Raw genomic sequence first — 24,056 nt, 5'->3', positions numbered from 1 at the left:
TTTTTTTTTTTTTTTACTAAGCTTGGCCCCAAGCTAAGTATAGTTATTATAGTATAGCAGCCTCACTGCAACTACGAACACATTGTGAGTTGTAATAAAAATGTACCTTCGGCACACAAAACAAAACCAATATCTGAATTCATTCAAGCTGCTTGCAATGGCGAAATAAACAATGCAAATAAGCCAAGTTCAATGAGCCAAGGCAAAGTGAATAACTGAATTGAGCGGGAGAACCGGTTGTTTTTGCTTTTATTGCTTTTATTTCGGTTCTGGCGACTATCAGAAAAGCCCAAACGGTGTGTCACTAATGTCAAGATCCATCTGGAGAGATAACCCAGCCGGGGAATTGAACAAAAGCCAATGTTTGTTATTATTATTATTAAATTTCGGAGGGGCACAGAGAAAGAGCGCGTGTCTTTACAAAAACAAATGCGATTTCAAAACGATAATACGACACTGATCGAAAGTATACAGCCCGATACTTAGGAGAGGTAAGCTAATGTTATCAGTAGTTAGGTTCAAGATCTCTCAATGTTGCACGACATTTGTATCTAAAATAATTATTTATTGATTCTTCCCAGTTATGGAATCTTAATATAATAATTTTTAAGTTTATAAAACATAAGCAGTTGACCGATTCTACTGAAATTTTTAAGATAACAACTGAAACTAATCTTATTGTCAGAAATATTAATCATCCTTTTTTATACTTCCGAATCCATCAAAATAGGTTCTCTCAGTGTGTCGCCTCGCTTTCGACTAATCGCCTCTTGGAAGATGGAAGTTGCCCGTCTGGTTTCTGCTCTCCGATCTCGGAGCGCCAGTCGTCGAGCTGACCCCACTGCAGTCCGCATTGTGCGCTGATCAAGAACGGAGGATGAGCAGTCGGAGTCCCATTTCCACGTCCACCTGTGTGTATCTGCACCTCCTGGTGCTGCTTCCACTGCTGGCAGGTGAGAGAAATTGCCAAACTAGTTCGAACAAGTGTGCTAAAAATCAAGGAAACTGTTACGGTAGAAATTGGGTGTTTTAGAACAAATTGAATAATATTACATATGTCTCACTTGAATATATTTTTATTCACTAAAACATCTTTTTAATGAACATGGTTCTAATAAGTATTATAATTTTAAATTAAAGAAACTGTGTGCATTCATATTTTAAAATATTTGATTTAATTGTTCTAAAACCTGTAAGATCTATGCTTATTTTCAAGTATTATGTATGTATTTTGGGCAACTTTTTGAGGTGAAGTACTTCCAGCTTCGTTGGAAATGCTTTTTGTGCATTTTTATAAATCACAGATCATAAAATTCACATCTGATGGCTTTTTATACACCCCAGTTAGGGCAACACCTGCTATAAGTCCGCAGTCGCAGGACAGCATCGTCTTCCCCAAGGATTCCTTCGATGAGTGCTACCTGGACGACTTGCAAGCGACGAAGGGCAGTTGCCGGCGCATGCAGGATTGTCCTACCGCCCTGAAGGCCTGGCTGGAGAGACGCGAGTCCCCCAAGACCTGCTACTTTGTGAGGTTCGATCACTTCGTGTGCTGCAAGCCGGAGGAGCAGCCTGTCACTGAAGTGCCGCCCATCCTGCCCCCCACACGAAATCCCTTTATAGCACCACTGGTTGTACGATCCAGTCTGCAGGGTGAGTTTATGACTCAAAATATACTTTGAAAATAATCTACTTAAGTTTTATTACTTTAATTAGTTTATTAAATTATAATCACTCAATGTTGGTTAAAATCTCTCGAAAGCATTATATGTGATCATAATCTATTAACCCAAGAAACCACTCCAAATTCTTGCTGATTAATATGTCTCAAACTTGTTTTTAAGACTTCACGGCAGTCTTTATGACTACCCCAGTTTTTTTTTGCACCGATTGATGTAATCCATGACTAACCAGGGTTTCCCCTTTCAAATTCGCAGCTTGCTACGACCTGAACAAAGTCAAGAAGACCAAAGAGAACGACTTGACCTTTGTGATCTCGGTTGTGGGCGGGAAGCCCACCCTACCACGGGAATTCCCCTTCATGGCGGCGCTCGGCTGGCGCTCCAACTTCGATCAGCGAATATACTATCGATGCGGCGGTGCCCTGATCGCCAACAACTTTGTGCTGACGGCGGCACACTGTGCCGACTTGGGCGGGTAAGCCAGCACCTTAATGAGGCTCTGATAGAAATCTTGTTATGTCAGCGTGTTTGGTTGTTTTTTGTTATTCTGAAGGGATGGGGTCTATGCCGATGTAAGCTATGTATTATCTCGATTATAAAGCTTGTGAATGGCGCAAAAAATGACATTTTTAACCTTTTCGGGCTTACATAGGGTTTTTGGCCCAAGTAAACGCACTTTTTCATTATGTTTTATTTTAATATATTTCGAATGACATTTTAAGTTTACATAATTTAGTACATTTTAGGTACATGTTTGCTTAGTTATATAAAAAAACCAAATTTTTAATGTATCAAAAACTCATCTACTGAGACCATTTTTTGCGGAGACTGCAAAACAAAAGAACTCATTCGGTGAAAATGGTATCTGGTGACAGGATCATCAGAAAATTATAATGTAAATTTTGTTTGTAACGTATCTCAAAATTCTTGGCAAAGATTACGAAAAAACTAATTTTCGACTAATATTTTAGCGATACGTCAGGCTAAACGAGCTGAGGAACATCACTTTCAAAGACTAAATTTTTTAAATTATTGGTGTGATCGAATTTAAGTTTTAACTTTAACTAATTTTAAAAAATAGATGTATTTTGAAACCCTATGTTACCCCTTACAACTTATATCCAATTCCAAACTTACAATGCCGCCTTCTCTTCCAGTGAGCCGCCCAGCCAGGTTCGCCTCGGTGGTGACAATCTGACCCTGGCCGAGGGCGAGGATCTCCCCATCCGACGGGTGATCATCCATCCGGAGTACAATGCCAACACTGCCTACAACGACATTGCTCTGCTGGAGCTGGAAACGGCGGCCAAGCCGGAACTGAAGCCAACCTGCATCTGGGCGGAGAAGGATATCGCCAACTCGCTGGTCACGGCCATCGGATACGGGCAGACCAGCTTTGCCGGACTCTCCTCCGCCCAGCTGCTCAAGGTGCCGCTGAAGGGCGTGAGCAACGAGGAGTGCCAGGTGCACTACCAGGTGGACCAGCTGGCGCAAGGACTGCTGGGCACCCAGATGTGTGCCGGCGACATATCCGGCGAGAGGGACACCTGCCAGGGCGACTCCGGGGGACCCCTGCTCATGCAGGACGGGCCGCTGGGCTATGTGGTGGGCATCACATCGCTGGGACAGGGATGCGCCAGTGGCCCGCCATCGGTGTACACCAGGGTCTCCAGTTTCGTCGACTGGATCGAGGGCATTGTGTGGCCAGCGCAGCAGGACGCGGTTTCCCCGAAACCAACTGAGTTGCCCGGTCCCGAATTCGATCTGAGGGCAATGATCTGAGATTGTATTTTAAATACACTTTTATTTATTTAAGGATTCAAGCAGTAATGTATATAATATATATACTGTGTATTTATGTATATGATCTGATTTTTAGGTTGAAATAGTATACTAGGCAATGAATAAAAACTATGCAAAAACAGATCTGCATTATTGAAAAAAAATAAAAAAGAGTTTAGATAAAAGTAAGAGTCAATCAATTATGAAATTATCCTAATACTAGCTTTAGTTTTGTTGTAAAAAAATGTAAGGGTGAACTAAAATTCAAAGTTTTTAATAATTTATTTATTTGTAATCTTTTATACAGCCCATAATTTTGTAAGCATGTTGATACGCTTTTTCTGTTCTTTAGCGTAAACTTTTAGCCAATCAATAACATAGAATTAAACAAGCAGACGATAAATATTTATACGATCAATGTACCGCGAAACTTATCACTTCTGAGTGTTTCCTTTCAGGAGATCGAGTTTCTTATATGGAAAGACTAATGTGTGGCTGATTCAGCTGGTTTCCATTGGACAAACAGCTGCCCGGAGCGGGCCATATAAGTGTCCAGAACTACAGACGGCGGATAGTTGAGCTCTGGACACTCGTCGATAAAGATGCACCGCGCAACAACGCTCCTGCTGATTCTGGGTGGCGCCTGGAGTCCCTGCCTGGCCTATCTGCCCGATGTAAACATCTTCACCAACTACCGCACTGAGGTGTATAATGGTAAACTATTGTTTAACCTTCGCATAAGCTTAAGAGAATTAAGAAGTTGTCAACTTACAGGCATTCCCTCGGAAATTGATACCACACCGTTCGTTCGGATCGGAGACAACTACTACTACATCGAGCCGATGAACAAGGTCAACTGGTTCCAGGCGGCCGGCGCCTGCCGCATGATGAACGCCCACCTGGCCTCCATCGAGGACAAGCCGGAAATGGAGGCGCTGATCAAGTACATGAAGGCCAAGGGGTTCAAGAACAACGACTACTTCTGGATATCGGGCAACGACCTGGGCACCGAGGGCGCCTTCTACTGGATGTCCAACGGCCGCCCGATGACCTACGCCCCCTGGAACGGGCCCAAGCAAATGCCGGACAACTACGGCGGCAACGAGAACTGTGTGCACATGTTCGCCACCCGGGAGATGATCAACGATGCCAACTGCAAGATCCAGATGCTGTACGTCTGCGAGGCGACGGAGCCCAAAACCTTTAAGTTTACCTACATAAAGTGGTAGTAGTCCATGCGCAGGGAATTGGGTGTTAACTTTTGCCTAATAAAAGCTTAAAAAATCCAAGAAAAAAACGTATAATGTTAATGTCGAAAAATTGGTAGGATATTAGACAAAAATACCCCTCTTTGTTTGCTAAAAGACCGACTGTTTTGAACAGCCGGACCCGTAAAAACACCCCACCATCACGTTACCCACTGGGCAAGTAACATCGTCTATTTTTGCGAAAATCGGTCAAAAATTAAAGTTTCCGGGTTTGAATGCCAATCGATTGGAATTTTAATTACGAGCTCAACGAGGTATGACATTCCCCATTCCGACCTTATTTCGCAAAAGTATTGCCAAAAAACCTAGTTTGTTTGGGTCTAAAATATGTAGAACGATTTCAGCCAAAAATGCGTCTATTTTTTGCAGTTTTTCAGTCGTAACTTGGTCAAAACAAGGCGCACAGCTGAAAGACAAACTGTTTTGAGCAGCTAACAACCTAGGCTTCCGATCCCCATTACATTCCGGGAAATTTATTTTTTGACTAAATTTCACTTTTTTCATAAGGGGTAACATCGTCTATTTTTGCGAAAATCGGTCAAAAATTAAATTTTCCGGGTTTGGGAATTTAATTACGAGCTCAACGAGGTATGACATTCCCCATTCCGACCTTATTTCGCAAAAGTATTGCCAAAAAACCTAGTTTGTTTGGGTCTAAAATATGTAGAAGGATTTCAGCCAAAAATGCGTCTATTTTTTGCAGTTTTTCAGTCGTAACTTGGTCAAAACAAGGCGCACAGCTGAAAGACAAACTGTTTTGAGCAGCTAACAACCTAGGCTTCCGATCCCCATTACATTCCGGGAAATTTATTTTTTGACTAAATTTCACTTTTTTCATAAGGGGTAACATCGTCTATTTTTGCGAAAATCGGTCAAAAATTAAATTTTCCGGGTTTGGGAATTTAATTACGAGCTCAACGAGGTATGACATTCCCCATTCCGACCTTATTTCGCAAAAGTATTGCCAAAAAACCTAGTTTGTTTGGGTCTAAAATATGTAGAAGGATTTCAGCCAAAAATGCGTCTATTTTTTGCAGTTTTTCAGTCGTAACTTGGTCAAAACAAGGCGCACAGCTGAAAGACAAACTGTTTTGAGCAGCTAACAACCTAGGCTTCCGATCCCCATTACATTCCGGGAAATTTATTTTTTGACTAAATTTCACTTTTTTCATAAGGGGTAACATCGTCTATTTTTGCGAAAATCGGTCAAAAATTAAATTTTCCGGGTTTGGGAATTTAATTACGAGCTCAACGAGGTATGACATTCCCCATTCCGACCTTATTTCGCAAAAGTATTGCCAAAAAACCTAGTTTGTTTGGGTCTAAAATATGTAGAAGGATTTCAGCCAAAAATGCGTCTATTTTTTGCAGTTTTTCAGTCGTAACTTGGTCAAAACAAGGCGCACAGCTGAAAGACAAACTGTTTTGAGCAGCTAACAACCTAGGCTTCCGATCCCCATTACATTCCGGGAAATTTATTTTTTGACTAAATTTCACTTTTTTCATAAGGGGTAACATCGTCTATTTTTGCGAAAATCGGTCAAAAATTAAAGTTTCCGGGTTTGAATGCCAATCGATTGGGAATTTGATTACGAGCTCAATGAGGTATGGCATTCCCAATTCCGACTTTATTTCGCTAAATGATTGCCAAAAGACCTAGTTTGTTTGGGTCAAAAAATAGAAAGAAGGATTTCAGGCAAAAATACCTTTATTTTTTGCAGTTTTTCAGTCGTAACTTGGTTAAAACAAGGCGCACAGCAAAAAGACTAACTGTTTCGAGCAGCTAACAACCTAGGCTTCCGATCCCCATCACATTCCGGAAAATTTATTTTTTGACTAAATTTTACATTTTTCATAAGGGGTAACATCGTCTATTTTTGCGAAAATCGGTCAAAAATTAAAGTTTTCGGGTTTGAATGCCAATCGATTGGGAATTTAGTTCCGAGCTCATCGAGGTATGACATTCCCAATTCCGACTTTATTTCGCAAAATGATTGCCAAAAAACCTAGTTTGCTTGGGTCAAAAAAATAGGTAGAAGGATTTCAGACAAAAATACCATAGTTGTTTGCGGTTTTTCAGTCGTAACTTGGTCAAAACGAGGCGCACAGCTAAAAGACCGACTGTGTTGAACAGCTAATAACCCAGGCTACCGATGCCCATCAAATTCCGGGAAATTTATTTTTTGACTAAATTTCACATTTTCGATAAGGGGTAACATCGTCTATTTTTGCGAAAATCGGTGCAAAATTAAAGTTTCCGGGCTTGAATGCCAATCGATTGGGAATTTAATTCCGAGCTCATCGAGGTATGACATTCCCAATTCCGACTTTATTTCGCAAAATGATTGCCAAAAAACCTAGTTTGCTTGGGTCAAAAAAATAGGTAGAAGGATTTCAGACAAAAATACCATAGTTGTTTGCGGTTTTTCAGTCGTAACTTTGTCAAAACAAGGCGCACAGCTAAAAGACTCACTGTTTTGAGCAGCTAACATCCTAGGCTTCCGATCCCCTTCACATTCCGGGATATTTATTTTTTGACTAAATTTCACATTTTTCATAAGGGGTAACATCGTCTATTTTTGCGAAAATCGGTCAAAAATTAAAGTTTCCTGGTTTGAATGCCAATCGATTGGGAATTTAATTACCTGCTCAACGAGGTATGGCATTTCTTATTCTGGCCCTGTTTCGCCAAAATACGTAGACATTAGATCCAGAGATTACCAATGTTTTCGTTGCCTACATCTAGGCGCTTCAGGAATTTAAAATGAAGGAATTTTCCTGACAAAGTTGATCTGCACTTGCGAGTTTCACGGCTTCTTTCTTGATCTTTGGCACCAGGCCAACATAATCCGTAGCAAGTGACTGCCGGGCGGTGAAAAATCACTCATTTACTTCAACAAATTGAAAGGCTTTGTAACGTTTTTTCATATTCATTTTCATTCAATAAAATTATTAATATTCATAGACCCATTAAAAACACGAAACAGTTTTAGTTTTTGCCGGCTTTTATTTGTCGCATCGTTTTGCTTATCGCTTCCGTTTTCTCTTTTCGCTAATTATACAATCAGTTAGGTTTACGATTTTTGCTTACTAAATTGTTACGATTCCGATTCTTACACAGCTATTGAACTCTATCATATACATGTATCGATCGATTCATTTGATTCACTTGAATTGAATTTAGTTGCGTTAAATGTAGTTAATTAAATTTAATTTAATTTATTAATACCCTCTAATATCGCGACGACAAAAAAATGTTTTCGAGTATATGCTTGTGTATATATAACAACAACGGCACACAGGACATATGCGTATTATGGAAGGAAGAGCGAATGCGAATTAGAATAGTTTGGGATTGGATTGGAATCAAAAATCGAAACGATTACGCAAACGAAAACGAGGGGCAATGGATAAGGGGCAAAGGACAAAGGACAAAGGACGAGACGCATGGAATCCAGTAAAGAAATGAGTTAGTTTTACAGTTAGTTCTTGGGCTTACTTGCTAGGCTAAGCGAACAGTGATCAATATTGAAAAATCTACGACATAACCTCAACATCCATAGCGATTATGCGTGAGTTGTGTTTGTGTTGTGGGGTATCTTTGTGTGCTTTCATATGCTCTGGTACACAGTTATGTAGTCTAAGTAGTTTTCGATTTACGATTTACGATTTACGAGTCTTACGTGGCTAGATCGCTAATTCTAAACATTTGTTTCTCCACATTAATCCACAAGTTATGCATATAAATATTGTATATTTATCAATTAGTTAATATTAGTAACTACATACATATAATTCATATAAATATTCAACAGACGAGTGCATAAATTTAATAATTCTTATACCTTTACACTCCCTCGCTCTATAGCTATCTCATTCTCACTTACGGCTCCTTGCCTTCTTTTCTTCAACTTTCTATGCTAACTTTACCGTTATGCGTCGTGTCCCTCTCGGTCTGGGTGTCTGTGTTTGTGTGCTTATGCTCCTGTGTGGTGTGGGTGTGTATGTTTGTGATGTGAGTGAGTGAGAAAGTGTGTAAGGTGGGCTTTAAAGCTCAGCTGCAAGCTTGTAGGAGTCTTCGTGCGAAAGGGAGAGAGCACCTTCGGCATTTGCCAACACTGGACATCGCTTAATCACACTAGGCAACAGAAAAAAAAATTATAGTACCAACCTCATTTCTTCCGAAACACTAAGGATCATAAATGACTGAAAAACCAAGTTCTTCAAGGAATACATGTAAAACTTAAATTATTTAGTACTTTTTTTTGTTCAAGTTCCGTTTTTCACTTTCACTTGTAGTTCACAATGGAAACTCATCTTTAATTAGGGTTTTAAACACTTCAGGTTCGACATTTCAGATTTAACGCTATGTACTCTGAGCTCATATTTCACAAACAAGCTTAAAATGTCAATTTTGAAGAGAAAAAAAGCGAAAGTGAAAATCAGTATATAAGAACCGAAAACAAAAACATTATTTTTTAATTATTAAAATGAATTAATAGGCAAATTTAAAAGTTTCGTGTACATCTTGTTTACAAAACTCCGCCGGAACCCACTAGATCAACGATATAAAAAAGCTTTTACACACAACACAAGAAATAAACATTAAAATATTGCAACATTTGACGTACATCCTAAAGCTGTTTTTTGTTTTGTTTTTGTCATTTACGATCTCATATGAATCAGAAAAGGAAGTTGTACTCTTAAATAAAAAATTTAAATATTGCTGCCTAGCATTTAAGATCCGAAATGTATCTCTGCGTTCAGGACTCGCGTACAAAACGATTGACAAACATATTCGTAGACTATTTAAGTGATTTTACAATTAGTTCGCTTTTTGTTTCTTGTTTGGTATTTTTGTTTTGCTTTCTTTGTTTTCTCTTACAAATGGAAAGAAGAACAGCCTAAAATGTTATACATGTACAAAGTCTAAATGTTCTTTTCTACTCTTCTGCTAGCTCCTTTTCGACGTGTTTTTTAAAAACCTTTCTCAAAATGGCAGTGCGTTTAGAGGGGGGCGTGGTGGGTGGGGTGGGGTGTCACAGTGGGCGGTAACTAAGTATTTACAGAGCTTTGAGAACTATACAAAACAAATGGCAGGAATCTATGCGAAATGCACAACATTGCATAATCATAATAATCGGTAAAACGTAAATAAGTTTAAACAAAAGATGCGTTTCTTGTTGTAGGTTTGTTCTTTTTTTTTGTCGTTTTTGTGTTGGTTTTTTTGTTTGCCTTTGCTTAGAAACACAATTGCCTAAGGTCTGGCAATATGTTTGTACAATTTTAATAGGCTCACTATTCTTTGAGCAGTGTTGTAAAGACTAATAAGCATCAAAATAATAATAGTAATAAGGTAATCATAAAAACATTTACATTTCAGATATAAAATTAACTTGAAATAATAAAAGTTTTCGGGAGTGGGAGTTACAAGGGAGGAGGAGAGATGGCGCATTATAGTTTCTAGGAAAATGGGAGTTTTAGCTTTTTTTATGTTGCTTTTTTTTACAGTTTGCGCGCATATTCACTTAGTAATATTAGCGTAAGAAATGCGCGCAGGATTTCCGTTTTTGTTATTTTTTTTTTTGGGTGGGGGGCATGGAGGGCGAATTTTTAGTTTACAAAATATTTGCTTAAAACGTAGAGCATTTTCGAAACTACATGGTACTTTACAATTTATAATGCGCGTGATCATAGGGGTAAAACGGGGATGGGAAGATGTGGAGCTCTAGAGATATATAGAAACATATGTTTGCGGACCTTATGTTAGCAGCTAATTTCATACTTCAGTTTATCGCTCTTTTAAACCATTACAATCTAATTATGAGTTTACATTTATATTTATACCGTTTTTATCTAATATATATCTATATATATATTCTTTTTTTTGCTTTCATGTTTATTTTAGAAACAAAATGAAATACATTTAGCGAAATCAGAGGCAAAGTTCCTAATACTAAGCTTAATAGGTTTTCTTCGCTCCTCTAATTTAAGCGAGACAGCAATGTAAAATAAAGTCTAAACATTAGTTTGTTGGGCTTATGGTGTAGCAGGGAGCAGGGAGAAAGGGTAGTTGGGGGAGCAGGGTCGGGGTATTAATTAGAAAAATGCAGCATAGTTTGCAGTTAAACCTGAGAAAGAAATATAATCCATAAATATTGCTAACTTGTAACTATCTCTTTCTCTCTCACACATTCACATTCAGTATCACTTCCTATATCCTAATCCTATCGCTCATCCCGCTCGTTCTGCTGCTGATCCTGCCCGGATCGCGAGGAGCTGGAGCTGCTGCTGGCAATGGATGATTCTGAGGATATGGAAATGATTGATATGGCCGACGACGAGTTCACCAGCGTTCCCCGCAGCGGCGGCAGTCGACTGTTGTTGTTGTTGCTGCCGCTGGTGCTACTGTTGCTACTGTTGCTGCTGCTGTTCGACGCATTGCCGGCACTGATGGTCGGCGATCCGCCCACCGATTTCTGGTAGCGATTGCCGCCGCCCAACCGCAGATGCTGCGGCCGCTGCTGGTGATGCTGCTGCTGGTGGTGATGCTGCTGCCGGTGACTATGGTTGCTATGGTTGCTATGGCTGTGATGGTGCTGCTGGTGATAGTTGGAGGAGGAGGAGTTAGAGTTGGACTTGCTCAGCTGCTGCTGCATCGGCGGTGGCACGTAGTACTGCTGGTGGTAGTAGCCGTTGGAATTGTGGTTGCCCCGCTGGTTGTAGTTGCGTCCACCACTGCCGTCTCCGCCTGCCCTGCCCGAGGAGCCCGATCCGGAGCCACTGCCATGACCACCGCCTCCGGTGGAGGCACTAACTCCGGAAGTCTCTTGGTGATGCTGCTGCGGTTGATCCTCCAGCTCTGGGTCCATCTCCTGGCCAGCGATGTGAACGATTTCCGGCTGTTTTGGTGGTGAAGAGGTTATACATGTGTTCATGCTGCTGCTGTTGCTTCTAGTCATGCTGGCTGCAGTTGCTCCCAAGGTCTTTGGATGAAATTTTGTTTGCACTTTCGGTTTCAAATATAACCGGGACTCAACTGCGGCCAGCATGGGAGCATAGCCGACCACCTGATGCCTGGGCATTAGGCAGCCGGCCACCACCAATCATCATGTGTCAAGGCGGGGGATTGTGTGCATTACCGACGAGCCCGTTGATGAGCTGCTGTTTCCGTTTCCGCTTCCACTACCGCCGTTGCCAGTCCCATTGCCATTACCGTTGCCGCTCCAACTGCTCGACGAGGGCATGCCCACGGCGAGCAACGGCAGCGGCATGGTCATGGAGACCAGGCCATTCGGCGGCGACAGCGTGATGTCGATGATCTCCGGAGCACCCGACGTCGTCTCGACCACATCGCAGTCTTTGCTGTCCTCGGAGTCATTTCCCGACGAGGTGCTGCCACGTCTGTGACGCGACTGCGATTGGTTCTGCGACTGCTGCTGCTGCGCATGGGAATGGCTCGACGCATTCTGTTGCTGCTGCTGCTGCTGTTGGGCTCCGCCGGCTGACACGCCCACGCCCACCACCGCCGCCGTCGTCGTCGTTGTCGCGACAGAGGCGACAGTCCCGGTCACATACGGCTGGCCGCCAACCAAATGGCCACCGGGATGCGCGTGCCCGTGACTATGGCTGTGCGCATGGCTGTGCCCATGAGCGGTGGGCACCTGCACCGGATGGTGGTACAGCTGCTGGACAACGGCGCCCGAGGGCATGATCACATATTTGGGCGCCCCATTCGTGGCGGCGTAAGCAGTGGGAGCGGCAGTGGGCAGCGGCGAGATGCGGTCCACCACCACCAGGTGCTCGAAGTTCTCGCGGATCCATTCGCGGTAGTCGATTACGTCGTCGGTGATGTGGATTATTCGACCTGCGTGGGAGAACAAAGAGAACCATTACAAATCCAGAGCAATTGGCACGAACTCGTGTGTCTTCAATAATATGGTTGTTATCACCGATGCTGTTCAATGTGTCAGCAGTAAAATTTGCTTCGCTAGTAGTTGCTTTCGAATTCTTTGTAGTCAACTTAACTATAAAATGCTGTGTTTTTAGTTTATAAAGTTTTCTAGCACTTAAATTCTATGTTGTTTCTTGTCCCCTGACTTTGATATTTCCCACTCCTAATGAATAGTACTCTTAAATCGACTTAAAGGTTTTTAACACAGAAGTAGAATGAATAGTGAATGCTGCCCATTGAAAAAATAAAATAGGGGAACACCAGAATATATATAGCACATGCAAGCGATTTATAAGGTGGACATTACAAGTTCCAAGTTTTTTGATATATTATAGCTCTCCCTTTGAACACTGAAGAGTTGAAGAACCCATCATTACTCACATAAAATAATTAAACAGTAAACATATATTTAATATATTAATCAGTAAACAGTATGAAACCCCCGATTACGAGTCATAACAGAGCATTCATCTCTATCCCAATCTGTGTTTTCAAGACTTACACGTTTGACGGTAATAATCACTTACCCAGTATGGAATCCACGCGTGGATCGATGCCGAGGAGGTTAAGCGGACTAACGGCGAGGGCGAGCACGCGGTAGGCGCATTTAAAAGCCTGTTGGACCTGGAAGACACCGTAGCTGCTACGTCCGATGTCGTTGCCCGGCGTCAGCGGATCCTCGATACACAAAAGCGACGGCCGATGCCCGTCGACCATGTCGCGCTGCAGCTCATCCTTGGGCATGTAACGACCACCGTTCTTAATGGAGATTCCGATCTTCATGTAGTTAAACCGACGGCCGTAAAGCTCGAAGAACTCGAGGAGCAGCACCCCCAGATTGGCTGTGTCGTGGTAGATGCCGCGCGGATGCATCTGCAGGAAGCTGATGCACATGAGGATCAGCGAGTAGGAGGAGATGCCACCCGTGAACACCTCGTTGAGATCGCGGAGCAGTAGGAACTGCTTGAGCACCAGCACAAGCTTCCCCAACACTGGATAGTCACGCTTAAACTTCTTAATAAGCTCCGCCGACTGCACGCCGCTCTGCATATTGAACGATATGTCTACCTTCACCTGCGTTTCCCGGTCCGTCAGCTTGATAATGGGCACGGATGCCTTGTCCAGTACACGCACGGTGCAAGCCTCGGCGATGCCGCGGCTCACCAACTCGAATTCCAGCGTGCGCAGGGGCAGTTTCTCCCACAAACCTGAAGTATACCGAAAATAATAGGATGAGATACAACTTAAAAACCTTTTCTCAAGGGAGCCATTTAAAATGTAGTTTCTTAACTTACCTAGCACAACGAGATCAATGTCGGAGGTGGGCAAAAAGAGGCCGGTACGGAAGGAACCAAAGATCTCGACCACCGCCTGTGGCCAGATGGAATGGACAACGGCCTCGATGCGCTTGACCACCTCGTTACGGATGGCGTGTTCGCAGGGCGTGGGTAGGACGTATTGGTAGAAGTGCTCAATCTCCTCGTGCAGCCCGATAACGCCCTCGCCATAGGGATAGTCTTGTTTGCGCCACGGCTCGCCCTTGTACTTGGCGATCATCTCCATGTGGTTGTTCATATAGTAATGGGCGCCGCCGGCCTTGTTCTCCGGGCGTTTCTTGCGCGACGGATTGTAGTAGATGCTGTTCGTGCGGCTGGCGGGCGTGGTCGTTGTCTGTGGCGGGTTGTTGCTGGTGTCGCTCATACTGGTGGCTGGACCAGTCGTGGTCGCGGCTGAGCCTGCCGCTGTGGTGGCCGGGCTATTGGTGACGGTTCCTCCTGCTCCTGCTGTGCCACCTCCTGTTACGGGTCCGTTGGTTGAACTGCTGTTCGCGGGTGAGTTATTGTCCCGATTTGTGGTGGAGTCAGCCGACGAGCTGGTGGTGCTGCCGCTGTTGTTGTTGCTGCTGTTGGTGCCGCTGGTGGTGATGTTGCTGCTGTGACGCTGCGTGGTCCCGTTGAGTTGCTGCTGCTGCTGCAGGACCTCCAGCGAATCCGCTCGGAAGTTGAGCACCCGGTTTAGCGAGCTGTTGGGTCGCGATAAGTAGGGTTTGCCCGTTGAATTGTTACCAATATTGTTGGTCGAGTTACTGCTGTTGTTACCACTGCTGTTGTTGCTGCTGCTGCTAATGCTGCCGTTGGTCGTCGTCGCCTGCTGTAGCTGTTGATCAAGCAATGCGCCCATCTCCTGGGCATTCGTCTCCCAAATCTTTAACCATGTGCGCAGCGATGGTCCCTCCTGTTCCTTCTGAAACCAGCCAACAAATGGATCCATTCAAGACGGTTTCACACTGCTGTTGGCTGGGCGGGAAACGAGAGGGGCGCGTCTCTCTTTCGCTTCGTCCTTCCTTCTATGTCCACTGCGTCCTTGTGTACAATATATAGATTTTCCTCTATATCCTATATATAGATCCGATCAAATCTGTGGGCTGTGTGTTCCCCAGGGGAAGCGAGTTATCGTCTCCTTCTAGCTGGGACTTTACACCTCTTCTAGTTTCTCAGCATTCGAAAGCTGCAAAAAAAAAGTTACAAAAATATGTTTTAATCCGATTTTGTCTCAAGTGGTAACTCTCACTACTAAAGCTGAAGAAACACCTGGAGAGTCTGTCGATTTTCAAACATCATTACTGACATTACTGTCAGTTTAATTCATATTCAATTTAGATCTTTGGTATTTTCCATATCTTTTTCGTCTTTCAACATAAACCAAATGTAACCCTATGTTTTAAATGTTGTTTATGTTATAACTAAGTAACTACAAGTTTATGTGAAAGTAAAAACTACTAAAAATTTGCATTTGCTATGTAGCTGTAAGGGGAATTCAAATGATATAATTTTTACACACAATAAAATGGTATAGCGACACTATTTTTGTGGTTTTAACGAAATGCCTATATTTTATTTATATGAGGTCTTCTCGAAGATGAAATACCCTACTTTCTTTAAAATGGCTAGAAAAAACCTTGGTATTTAAATAAAAATCTATAAAACATTCCAAAGTTTTAGCCAACTTGAGATCTTCCATATATTGCAACTTTCTTTACTTATTCCACCGTCTAATAGGAATTGTGCGGCATTTATTGTTTATGGTTATCCTCCGGAAAGATCAATAAAACACGGCCTGTATATGTTTGTAATTGGATAAATCTCTTCAATGGCAACCTACTGCCACTGATACCGATACCAAAATACCGATTTCGATATATAGGTTAAGCTTGGGAGATAAATAAACAAAGGAAAGGAGGCAGAGAAAGAGAATGGAGAGGGGAAAGAGGGAAATAACATTAAATAGTGTTTGTTGTTTTTGGACTGCCACTCTCCAAAAAGGCGTTTGCATGCATTTCGCTCGAATGGAAAGCGTAAATGGCCAACTATTAAATTATGCGCTCTTTTCTACAAATAGAAATGCCCCGCTCTCCCCTCTCTCCCACACCTTTCTCCTCCTCTCTCCTCTCCCTCTTTCTCCTTTTTGCAACCAATTGCAGCTGAAGCGTTTAAAGGCGCCAGGCGAAAATTGTTTTTCAGAGCGCAAAAAAATAACACACACTGGCAAGAAAAGAAAAACCAAAATGGGCCACAACAAAAAGGTTTTTCACATACGAAAAGCAAATATATAAAAAGAAGAAAAAGCGCTCACGAGACTCCGAGGCCCGCAAATAAATGACTTCCAAAGTGATATTATATCTCGCACCAATACACTGATGGCTACTCTAGTTTTGTGCACTGTGCGTGTGTGTGTGCAAGGGCGTACAGGTGGCCGTAGTATGGGGGTGGGAGTGGGACAGCACACATGCACATGTACCGAAAGGCGGCTTCGATTATGCAAAAAAAAAAAAAAAAAAAGTAAAGAGCACCAAAAATAGACAACGAAAATAAAGTAAAATCCAAGCAATCCAATGCCAAACGCACACACTGACAAACTACACACTTTACCCGATCCGATCTTCATTTGTTGGCTGAATTATCCTTAAAAATTAAGTTGCATTTGGCAGAGGAAAACTCCCGCACACACACACACTCATGCAAGCAGGCCAGCGCGCACATGTACTTGTACATTTTAGGCAAATTAACACTTTCTTAATGCTGGTCAGTGTTGGTTAACGACCTAAGGTGGGCCACACAGAGAGGGCGTGAGGTGATAATAAAGACGGAAAGAGAGGGAGCGCGTGCTTTTCTATTGTTTTAACCGGCAAAACTATGCTGGGCTTAATTTAGGCTGATTAATTAATTGCAGATGCTATCGATAGGCCAATAGGGTTGCCACCTGGCTGCGGAAGGCTGCTTTACAGCACTGGCCGCGGCAAATGTAAACATTTAATTTATGCAACCGCTGCAGTAATTAAGCGAAAATCAATTAAGCAGACTACTTAAGTCGCCCGCTCCCTTTCTCGCACGCACACACGTGCGTATCTGGCCCGCTCTACACATGACTTCTCGCGTAATTCCGTTGGAATTTTTCACACACAATTCTTTTTTCATTCTTTTCTATTTTATTTTTTTGGCCGTTTTACCTTGACGAGTTTTGTTCTCGTTGCGATTGCGTTGTATTTCAAGTTTATCACACATACGTATACGCACGCACACACGCGCACGAAACGTGCACAAAATACACATGTTGGCCATAAAAAAAAAGCTAAATTATAGTATGACAGTTGGTTTTTTTGCAGCTCAAAACCCGCCCAAAACTTAATGGAAAATTACAGTTGTTGTCGGCGTCGCTGATGCTTCTTCTGCTCTTTATCATACACGCTCTCTCTCTCTTTCTCTGTCGCTCTCTCCCTCCTCGCTATATATCCTTATAAGCACTAACAATTTCTGCTTCTCGCTCACTTTCGTTGCGCTCCCGCTGGCGCTCTCTCTTTCGCTCCTTGCCTCTATGCCTTTTTATGCACACCACACACACACACACTCGATGGCAGCGAGACACTCGCACACACGCACACGACTGGTTCTTTCGAGAATCGAATTATTACCGAAATGTATCAAGTGCAATAATTGCTACTTGCAGTGCAAGTTTGCATTTCCTGTGCAGATCGCAGGCCTCAACCGCGTGCGATTGTCCCTCGCCCTTTTGCAGCGCTCCCTGTCAATTTCAGTTAATTTAAAAACGACAGCAAAATTGCAATTTGTGTGCGAACACGCGACTACTAGAGGTGGAGAAACATCGATGCTTTTCAAACATCGGTAACATCGATGATTGGCAGGGCGCTATCGATGTTTTTTAACTTTTATTTATTCCCGTTAAGTATTATTTTGGAGGGACTGCAAATAAAAGTTCAGTTCAAAATAGAGGTGGAGCAACTGGTGTGGGAAATGTTTTCGATGTCATAAAAATCATCGGTGAAATATCGATGTTTTAAATAAATTTACTTATTTGTTGCATATTAAGTAAGAAAATTATAAAAACCGAAAATTAACTTACTCCAAGAGATCAACATGTTCTAAGAGAATAGCTTCTCAGAGATCAGCTTAGTAAAAACATTTTTCTTCAGTCCTGGGTGACGATCCAACAGGATCTGCTTAGCCTCACTGAAGTATCTCTTACGAAGTCGCTTCAAAGTAACCGTCTTAAGGGGCTTGTAAGTATCTGCACTCGCCTAAAACAAAGGTTTACCTTTCAAAAATGTAGTGGGTTGCAGATAATCGGTATTTAACATCGATATTTCTGTACAAAATTTAAAAACATCGATATTTTATCCTATCAGCTACCAGTGTGACCGTTGAGCAATGGAGCGGAAACGGCTACTGTTGGTGGGTCGGTTCTATCGATATATGGGCTACGATAATACTTGCCGTTGGTGGGTGTTCTTGCTAAATGAAAAGGGGGCGATAGTATCGTAATTCAATTTTAATATTATTTTTAAAAATTGGACAAATTTGTTTTCCTTAAAACTCGGTTAAAAGGTATATCCTACTGTTTAGCTTATCCTGGGAACAAATCATAAGAATACATTTTCAATATATCCGACAATAAATTTGAACCAATGTACAGTTACTTTGCCCGGTCAGCTGGTCATCACTGATTCATCATCCCTGTTTGTGTTTTTGCTTCGCAAAGATGAACGATGAAACATCGCAAAGTTCGGAGGAAACTGTAGAGCGTCTGTATTAGTCCTATTAATATTTGTACCATGAAGGAGGAGTCAGAGCCGTTCGAGAAAAGGATTCGCATCGACAACGTGCAAAGTCTGGGCACAGAAAATGATTTGTTGATTGCCAAGATATGCGGTATGTTGACAGTAATTGAAGATTCATCAGCACCTGTAACACCGAAATCCTTTTAGACCTCCAGACAGAAGTTTTAGCCCAGCGCGCAGAGATCAGGCAATTGACGAAGGCCGTAACGACGCTGACGACTTTTGTGAAGCAGTCGATGAGATCGATCAAAATTAATAATGTGACGCAAAATTGTGACGACGATTTCCCAATTAATTCTGAGGCGGAGCTACTCGAAGTGGATGAGAAGATAAGCCGGGACCCCACCAGCTATGTGGGTTTTCATTTCCTGCCCTGAAACACAAATAAAATTTTCATATTAACTCATTTTTAGGTCCATGCCATGAAAAAACTGTTGAGCCAGGGAAGGACGAGCCGCTCTATAAGACTCATCTTTTGCGACGACATCATTTTAAACTATAATATTGACGGAGCGAAGGATAAGAAAAGACTGAAAGATTATGCTCACTTGTTTCGTGCGCTGATGGGTACGTTTTTTAAGCATGGTTTACAATATTATTTAACAATCGATCCTTTTGCAGATGCCATCAGTCAAATTGAAAAGTCGCTGCCCGCCGAAAGAGTTCTATCCAAAGCGCTAAGATGCGTTAAAAACTGCGCAGCGAAACATAAGGGCAAGAGCAGTGCCGAGGATCCTTTGGGCTTTTTAAATATGGATATGGTATAATTAGTTAAAATAAATGAAACAACTACTTGAACCTTTGATGAATCATTGGGGAAGCGACGAAAGCTGGCAAATTATAAACTCTTTAATATTTAGCAGGTAGGGATTAATAATAAAGGTCTTTTCACATCAAGCTCTGTGCATGTGCTATAAAAAATGCGTAGTTAAATATAATTTTAGAACATATTTATTAATAAATATCGGTTCTATCGGAAGGCCATCGCTAGCCGCTAGCGGCGGCTGACACTAAACTATCGTTGTGATGTCATCCCTAAATTGCGGATCATATTATAACTTCAATTTAATTTTCGTTAGAAGAACTGCCCACAGGTGGGCGACGTGACTCCATTCGCCACTGGCTGCATCGTGGAACGGGAAAGGAAACCATGGCGCTGGCCATCAAGAAGCGCTTCGGCTCCTACGCGGAAACGGTGGAAGGGGCGCCGGTGGTGAAGAAGCTGCGTCTGCAAACACTAGCCGCCGATTCGAAGGCCGGGAAAGCCGGAAAAGCGGGAAATGCGGAGCGCAAGCTGACGGCACTCAGCCAACTGGACGTGTATGTGGGCAATCTGCTGCCGTCGGCCCTGCCCCCTGGGCCACCGACTGCTCCTCCGGCCGCCACGCCTTCCGGCGCCGCCGTCCTTGGGAATCTGCCCGCAGCGACAGGAGGTCCCACCACCCAACAGGCGGCCGGGAATAGCAGGGAACTCCTCGAGCTCCTGGTCAAAATCACCGACGAGATATCCTACGAGGACGTGGAACTGGCCGAGCTAAAGGAGGTGGCCAACAAGATCTTCCAGCTGTATCAGCTGCAGGAGCGCGACAGCGACACCTCCATCCGGGTGAAGCTGTTGGAGCTACTGTCCGGACTCGGCTGTGAGTGTGCCACCGAGCAGGCGGTGACCATGATCATCGACTACTTCATCTTCCTGCTGAGGAAGGAGGTCTCCCAGAAGGTGCTTGCCCAGGGCATGATGTGTCTCTTCCGGATCGGGGAGCGCCGGAAACATCTGGTACCCATCTCGTACAACACCCAGGTGGCCCATTTGGCCAAGGAGCAGCTGCGCTCCGGCTCCACGCACACGCAGAAGAACGCTATGCTGGTCATCGGTCGGTTCGCCACCAAAATGGAGGGCGAGCGGCACTACGTGTGGAAGCTAGCCTTCTACATCGACTCGCAGGACTCGGGCGTCCGGGCACAGGCACTGCACGCCCTGCTAACCCTCGGCGAGCGGGGATCCCAGCTGCCTGCGGTGCTCTACAAGCGTGCCGTTGAGGCCATGAAGGATGACTACGAGTGCGTGCGCAAGGAGGCCCTGCGCCTGGTCTTCATGCTGGGCAACCGGCATCCGGACTACGTTATACCCTCGGACCGCCAGCAGGAGGAGCTGCGCATGATAGACGCCGCCTTCAGCAAGGTGTGCGAGGCCCTGTGCGATCTCTCGCTGCAGATTCGTGTGCTCGCTGCGGAACTGCTGGGAGGGATGACGGCCGTCAGCAGGGAGTTCCTGCACCAAACGCTGGACAAGAAGCTGATGAGCAATCTGCGACGCAAGCGGACGGCGCACGAGCGGGGTGCCCGCCTGGTGACCAGCGGCGAGTGGTCGTCTGGCAAGCGTTGGGCGGACGATGCGCCGCAGGAGCACCTGGACGCCCGGAGCATCTCGATCATAGCCAGCGGAGCCTGTGGCGCCCTCATACATGGCCTGGAGGATGAGTTCCTCGAGGTGCGCACAGCGGCCGTTGTCTCCATGTGCAAGCTGGCCCTCTCCCGTCCGGATTTCGCGGTGACCAGCCTCGACTTCCTCGTGGACATGTTCAACGACGAGATCGAGGACGTGCGGCTGAAGGCCATCTACAGCCTGACGGCCATTGCCAGGCACATAGTGCTGCGCGAGGATCAGCTGGAGATCATGCTCGGCTCGCTCGAGGACTACTCGGTGGACGTGCGCGAAGGACTTCATCTCATGCTGGGTGCCTGCCGGGTGTCTACACAAACGTGTCTGCTGATGGTGGTGCAGAAGCTGCTGGATGTGCTGTCCAAGTACCCGCAGGATCGGCACTCTACGTACGCCTGCATGCGCAAGATTGGCCAGAAGCATCCGCACCTGGTGATGGCCGTGGCCGTTCATTTGCTGTACGTGCATCCATTCTTCGAGACGCCCGAACGGGATGTCGAGGATCCGGCCTACCTGTGCGTTCTAATACTCGTTTTCAATGCGGCGGAACACTTGGTGCCCATCATCAGTCTGCTTCCCACGGCCACCCATCGGCACTACGCCTATCTGAGGGACTCGATGCCGCATCTGGTGCCCCAGCTGCCCATCGAGGGGGCGTCCTCGGCGAGTGCCACTCACAGAATCGATTCGGCCCTGCGACAAGCGGGCAGCTCGGCGGAGTACCTGCAGATGATCCTTAGCCACATCGAGGAGATCTTCACCATGGCTGACGAGCGTGTGGAGCTGCTTCAGACGGCCCAAACCAATCTGCAGGTGGGTACGGAACCCCACGGGGTTTACTTTTACTTACAAATAACTTGAACTCCTGTGTTTTTAGCGCCTGGGAGCCATCGATGCTGGCATGTACGGCACATCGAACTTCCTGGAGACCTTCCTGGCGGCCCAAATCCAGATCGAACAGATGCAGCGCTGCGCCAGCACGCAGCGGAGCCGGGTGCCGCTGAAGGAATCCCTAGCGGCACTTATCCGCAACTGCCTCAAGTTGCAGCACACGTTCTCCGGCCTCAACTACGGCGATATCCTGCAGGTGAAGCAGCTGCGATTGAGGGCCTGCGCCCTGCACTTGGTCCTGGTGGTCAGGGATCGCTCGCAGAGTGCCTTGGGTCCCTGCCAGATGCTATTGCAAACCGCCGGTGATATCAGCGAGTTCATCAAGGCGAATACAAAGGACGAGGAGGATAAGCCGCCGGCGGGAGTCTTGCCATTGCTGGAGACCGAGCACTGCAAAAAGGAGCCGGCACGAAGGGATGCCCAGCCGGATAGCTTCACCCGGCAGTTGCTAAGCAAACTGGATGGCATATCGGATCCAAAACCGGGTCGCGTCTTCCGCGAGATTCTGCCGTTGGTCCAGCAGGCTCCGCCGCTGGCATTGCCACCCGCCAATGAGAAGATACGCCGCTGTGTGGCCAACATCCTGGAGCCGTGTCCGCTGCAATCGCAGGATAATGTGATCAAGGTCACCGCTGGCCTAATAGCAGCCGTGCCCTTTGTGGCCGAGATCGATAATCTCCTGGAGTCGCAGAAGGCGGACATGAGGATCAAGATCAAGTATCCGGACCAGCACGTGCACACGGTGGTGCCGAAGCGGAGTGACTTCAAGCCCATCATGACGGAGCAGGGGGAGCACGAGACGAATGTGCGCCTGCGCACCACCATTCTGCTGTCGCACAGCGTTTGGACGGAGTCCTCGCTGGTGGAGATTCAACTGTGCCTGGCCGTTCGACCCGGCAGCGAACTGGAGCTATGTAAGCCGGCCAAGGTGCTGTTCGCACCCAAGCCAGTCAGGCGGGGCATTTAGCCTGACTCCCCGGGGGATGGGTCAGATGGAGTGGCTGTAGGTCCGGATCTAGAGGCGGAACCGGTCGTTGGGATCGTGGGTGAACGGCGCCGGCGGCGGAGGAGCGTATTGAAAAGCTGACAAGGCCACACAGCCGCTGGAGCAGCAGGAAAATCGGTTTGCCTGGCAACTGTTGGTTAGAGGCATATCATTGTCTAGGATAACAGTTGAGTAGCACATGTATTTCTTAAATCCAATTAACAGATTGTTTGAGCATAAATTGTAATATAATAATCGGTTTGCCTAGCAACTGTTGGTTAGAGGCAAATCACTGTCTAAGATAACAGTTGAGTAGCATATGTATTTCTTAAATCCAATTAACAAATTGTTTGAGCATAAATTGTAATATAATATATGTAATATAAATTTTGTCAGTTCAAATAACAAATTATGTATAAAACAGGAGAAAACGCAGTCGGTCTTCCAGCTGTGCGCCTCGTTTTGACCAAGTTACAATTGAAAAACCGAAAAGTAGGGGTATATTTGTCTAACATTTTTCGACTCAAAAACACTAGAACACTATTAAATTTTTCAACGCAAAAAAACATGAGGTCAAAAATTATATTTTTTTTTTGGCAGCCATTACTTTATTTAACAATCATAAATCCGAAATACCTTATTTGCTCGTCGACCAAATTGTCAAATTGCTAGGTTTTTTAACTTCGGACACCAGGCGAACATAAACGTTTAGGTGGAGAAACGATCAGCTGATTAGTTTAATATAAGCTTTCTTAGAGATGGCGTCATGATTGCTTCCTTTCGGCATATCGTGACAGGCTCGTGACAAGCTCGTGACAAGATTGTGACAAGCTCGTGACAGCTTGTGACAGCTTGTGACATGGACATGGTTGCTCATCTCTGGTCTGCGCTTGGCTCTCAACTAACGGATCCTTCCCA

At 44.7% G+C, this 24,056-nt stretch overlaps 5 protein-coding genes across 7 annotated transcripts; 4 read left to right on the top strand and 1 right to left on the bottom strand.

Moving 5' to 3' along the window:
• Positions 1-344: 344 nt before the first annotated feature.
• Positions 345-3,691, top strand: LOC119557552 (serine protease snake). The gene is made up of 5 exons (XM_037870334.1): positions 345-491; positions 731-953; positions 1,345-1,653; positions 1,938-2,157; positions 2,840-3,691. The coding sequence occupies exons 2-5, from the start codon at positions 878-880 to the stop codon at positions 3,462-3,464; spliced, it is 1,230 nt and encodes a 409-aa protein (XP_037726262.1). The 5' UTR covers positions 345-491; positions 731-877; the 3' UTR covers positions 3,465-3,691.
• A 216-nt stretch (positions 3,692-3,907) lies between these two features.
• Positions 3,908-4,753, top strand: LOC119557553 (C-type lectin 37Da). Its single transcript, XM_037870335.1, has 2 exons — positions 3,908-4,178; positions 4,239-4,753. Exons 1-2 carry the CDS (start codon positions 4,067-4,069, stop codon positions 4,691-4,693), a joined length of 567 nt encoding a protein of 188 aa, XP_037726263.1. The 5' UTR covers positions 3,908-4,066; the 3' UTR covers positions 4,694-4,753.
• Positions 4,754-7,719: 2,966 nt separating this feature from the next.
• On the bottom strand, positions 7,720-17,834 carry LOC119556090 (non-canonical poly(A) RNA polymerase protein Trf4-1). 3 transcript variants are annotated; one of them, XM_037867945.1, is made up of 6 exons: positions 17,656-17,834; positions 13,982-15,194; positions 13,214-13,894; positions 11,875-12,599; positions 10,924-11,634; positions 7,720-10,863 (listed from the first exon to the last, which is right to left on the bottom strand). In XM_037867945.1, the coding sequence occupies exons 2-5, from the start codon at positions 14,955-14,957 to the stop codon at positions 10,960-10,962; spliced, it is 3,057 nt and encodes a 1,018-aa protein (XP_037723873.1). In that variant the 5' UTR covers positions 14,958-15,194; positions 17,656-17,834; the 3' UTR covers positions 7,720-10,863; positions 10,924-10,959. The 3 variants fall into 3 exon arrangements, with proteins under 3 accessions (XP_037723873.1, XP_037723871.1, XP_037723872.1); XM_037867943.1 differs by having other exon boundaries at positions 7,720-11,634; XM_037867944.1 differs by lacking the exon at positions 17,656-17,834 and adding an exon at positions 16,616-16,721 and having other exon boundaries at positions 7,720-11,634.
• Positions 17,835-18,712: 878 nt separating this feature from the next.
• LOC119556934 lies at positions 18,713-19,615 on the top strand. The gene is made up of 4 exons (XM_037869425.1): positions 18,713-18,910; positions 18,967-19,172; positions 19,233-19,386; positions 19,441-19,615. Exons 1-4 carry the CDS (start codon positions 18,814-18,816, stop codon positions 19,584-19,586), a joined length of 603 nt encoding a protein of 200 aa, XP_037725353.1. The 5' UTR covers positions 18,713-18,813; the 3' UTR covers positions 19,587-19,615.
• Positions 19,616-19,852: 237 nt separating this feature from the next.
• Positions 19,853-23,691, top strand: LOC119556954 (integrator complex subunit 4). Its single transcript, XM_037869461.1, has 2 exons — positions 19,853-22,075; positions 22,140-23,691. The coding sequence occupies exons 1-2, from the start codon at positions 19,970-19,972 to the stop codon at positions 23,118-23,120; spliced, it is 3,087 nt and encodes a 1,028-aa protein (XP_037725389.1). The 5' UTR covers positions 19,853-19,969; the 3' UTR covers positions 23,121-23,691.
• Positions 23,692-24,056: the final 365 nt, after the last annotated feature.

Source organism: Drosophila subpulchrella, chromosome X (genome assembly GCF_014743375.2).
Source record: "Drosophila subpulchrella strain 33 F10 #4 breed RU33 chromosome X, RU_Dsub_v1.1 Primary Assembly, whole genome shotgun sequence".
NCBI classification, from domain to species: Eukaryota; Metazoa; Arthropoda; class Insecta; order Diptera; family Drosophilidae; genus Drosophila; species Drosophila subpulchrella.
The sequence above is the reverse complement of the archived record's forward strand: the minus strand, read 5'-3'. Positions and strand labels throughout refer to the sequence as shown.

What these genes read in the sequence shown, in the direction of transcription:
- LOC119557552 (XM_037870334.1), top strand. Translation starts at nt 878, where the DNA reads ATGAGCAGTCGGAGTCCCATTTCCACGTCCACCTGTGTGTATCTGCAC. An exon ending in GCTGCTTCCACTGCTGGCAG is followed by an intron (nt 954 to 1,344) that starts GTGAGAGAAATT and finishes TATACACCCCAG; the next exon opens with TTAGGGCAACACCTGCTATA. An exon ending in CACTGTGCCGACTTGGGCGG is followed by an intron (nt 2,158 to 2,839) that starts GTAAGCCAGCAC and finishes CTTCTCTTCCAG; the next exon opens with TGAGCCGCCCAGCCAGGTTC.
- LOC119557553 (XM_037870335.1), top strand. Translation starts at nt 4,067, where the DNA reads ATGCACCGCGCAACAACGCTCCTGCTGATTCTGGGTGGCGCCTGGAGT. An exon ending in CCGCACTGAGGTGTATAATG is followed by an intron (nt 4,179 to 4,238) that starts GTAAACTATTGT and finishes GTCAACTTACAG; the next exon opens with GCATTCCCTCGGAAATTGAT.
- LOC119556090 (XM_037867943.1), bottom strand. Translation starts at nt 14,957, where the DNA reads ATGGATCCATTTGTTGGCTGGTTTCAGAAGGAACAGGAGGGACCATCG. An exon ending in CATTGATCTCGTTGTGCTAG is followed by an intron (nt 13,895 to 13,981) that starts GTAAGTTAAGAA and finishes GGTATACTTCAG; the next exon opens with GTTTGTGGGAGAAACTGCCC. An exon ending in GCTCATCAACGGGCTCGTCG is followed by an intron (nt 11,635 to 11,874) that starts GTAATGCACACA and finishes CCACCAAAACAG; the next exon opens with CCGGAAATCGTTCACATCGC.
- LOC119556934 (XM_037869425.1), top strand. Translation starts at nt 18,814, where the DNA reads ATGAAGGAGGAGTCAGAGCCGTTCGAGAAAAGGATTCGCATCGACAAC. An exon ending in GTTGATTGCCAAGATATGCG is followed by an intron (nt 18,911 to 18,966) that starts GTATGTTGACAG and finishes AAATCCTTTTAG; the next exon opens with ACCTCCAGACAGAAGTTTTA. An exon ending in GCCGGGACCCCACCAGCTAT is followed by an intron (nt 19,173 to 19,232) that starts GTGGGTTTTCAT and finishes ACTCATTTTTAG; the next exon opens with GTCCATGCCATGAAAAAACT.
- LOC119556954 (XM_037869461.1), top strand. Translation starts at nt 19,970, where the DNA reads ATGGCGCTGGCCATCAAGAAGCGCTTCGGCTCCTACGCGGAAACGGTG. An exon ending in CGGCCCAAACCAATCTGCAG is followed by an intron (nt 22,076 to 22,139) that starts GTGGGTACGGAA and finishes CTGTGTTTTTAG; the next exon opens with CGCCTGGGAGCCATCGATGC.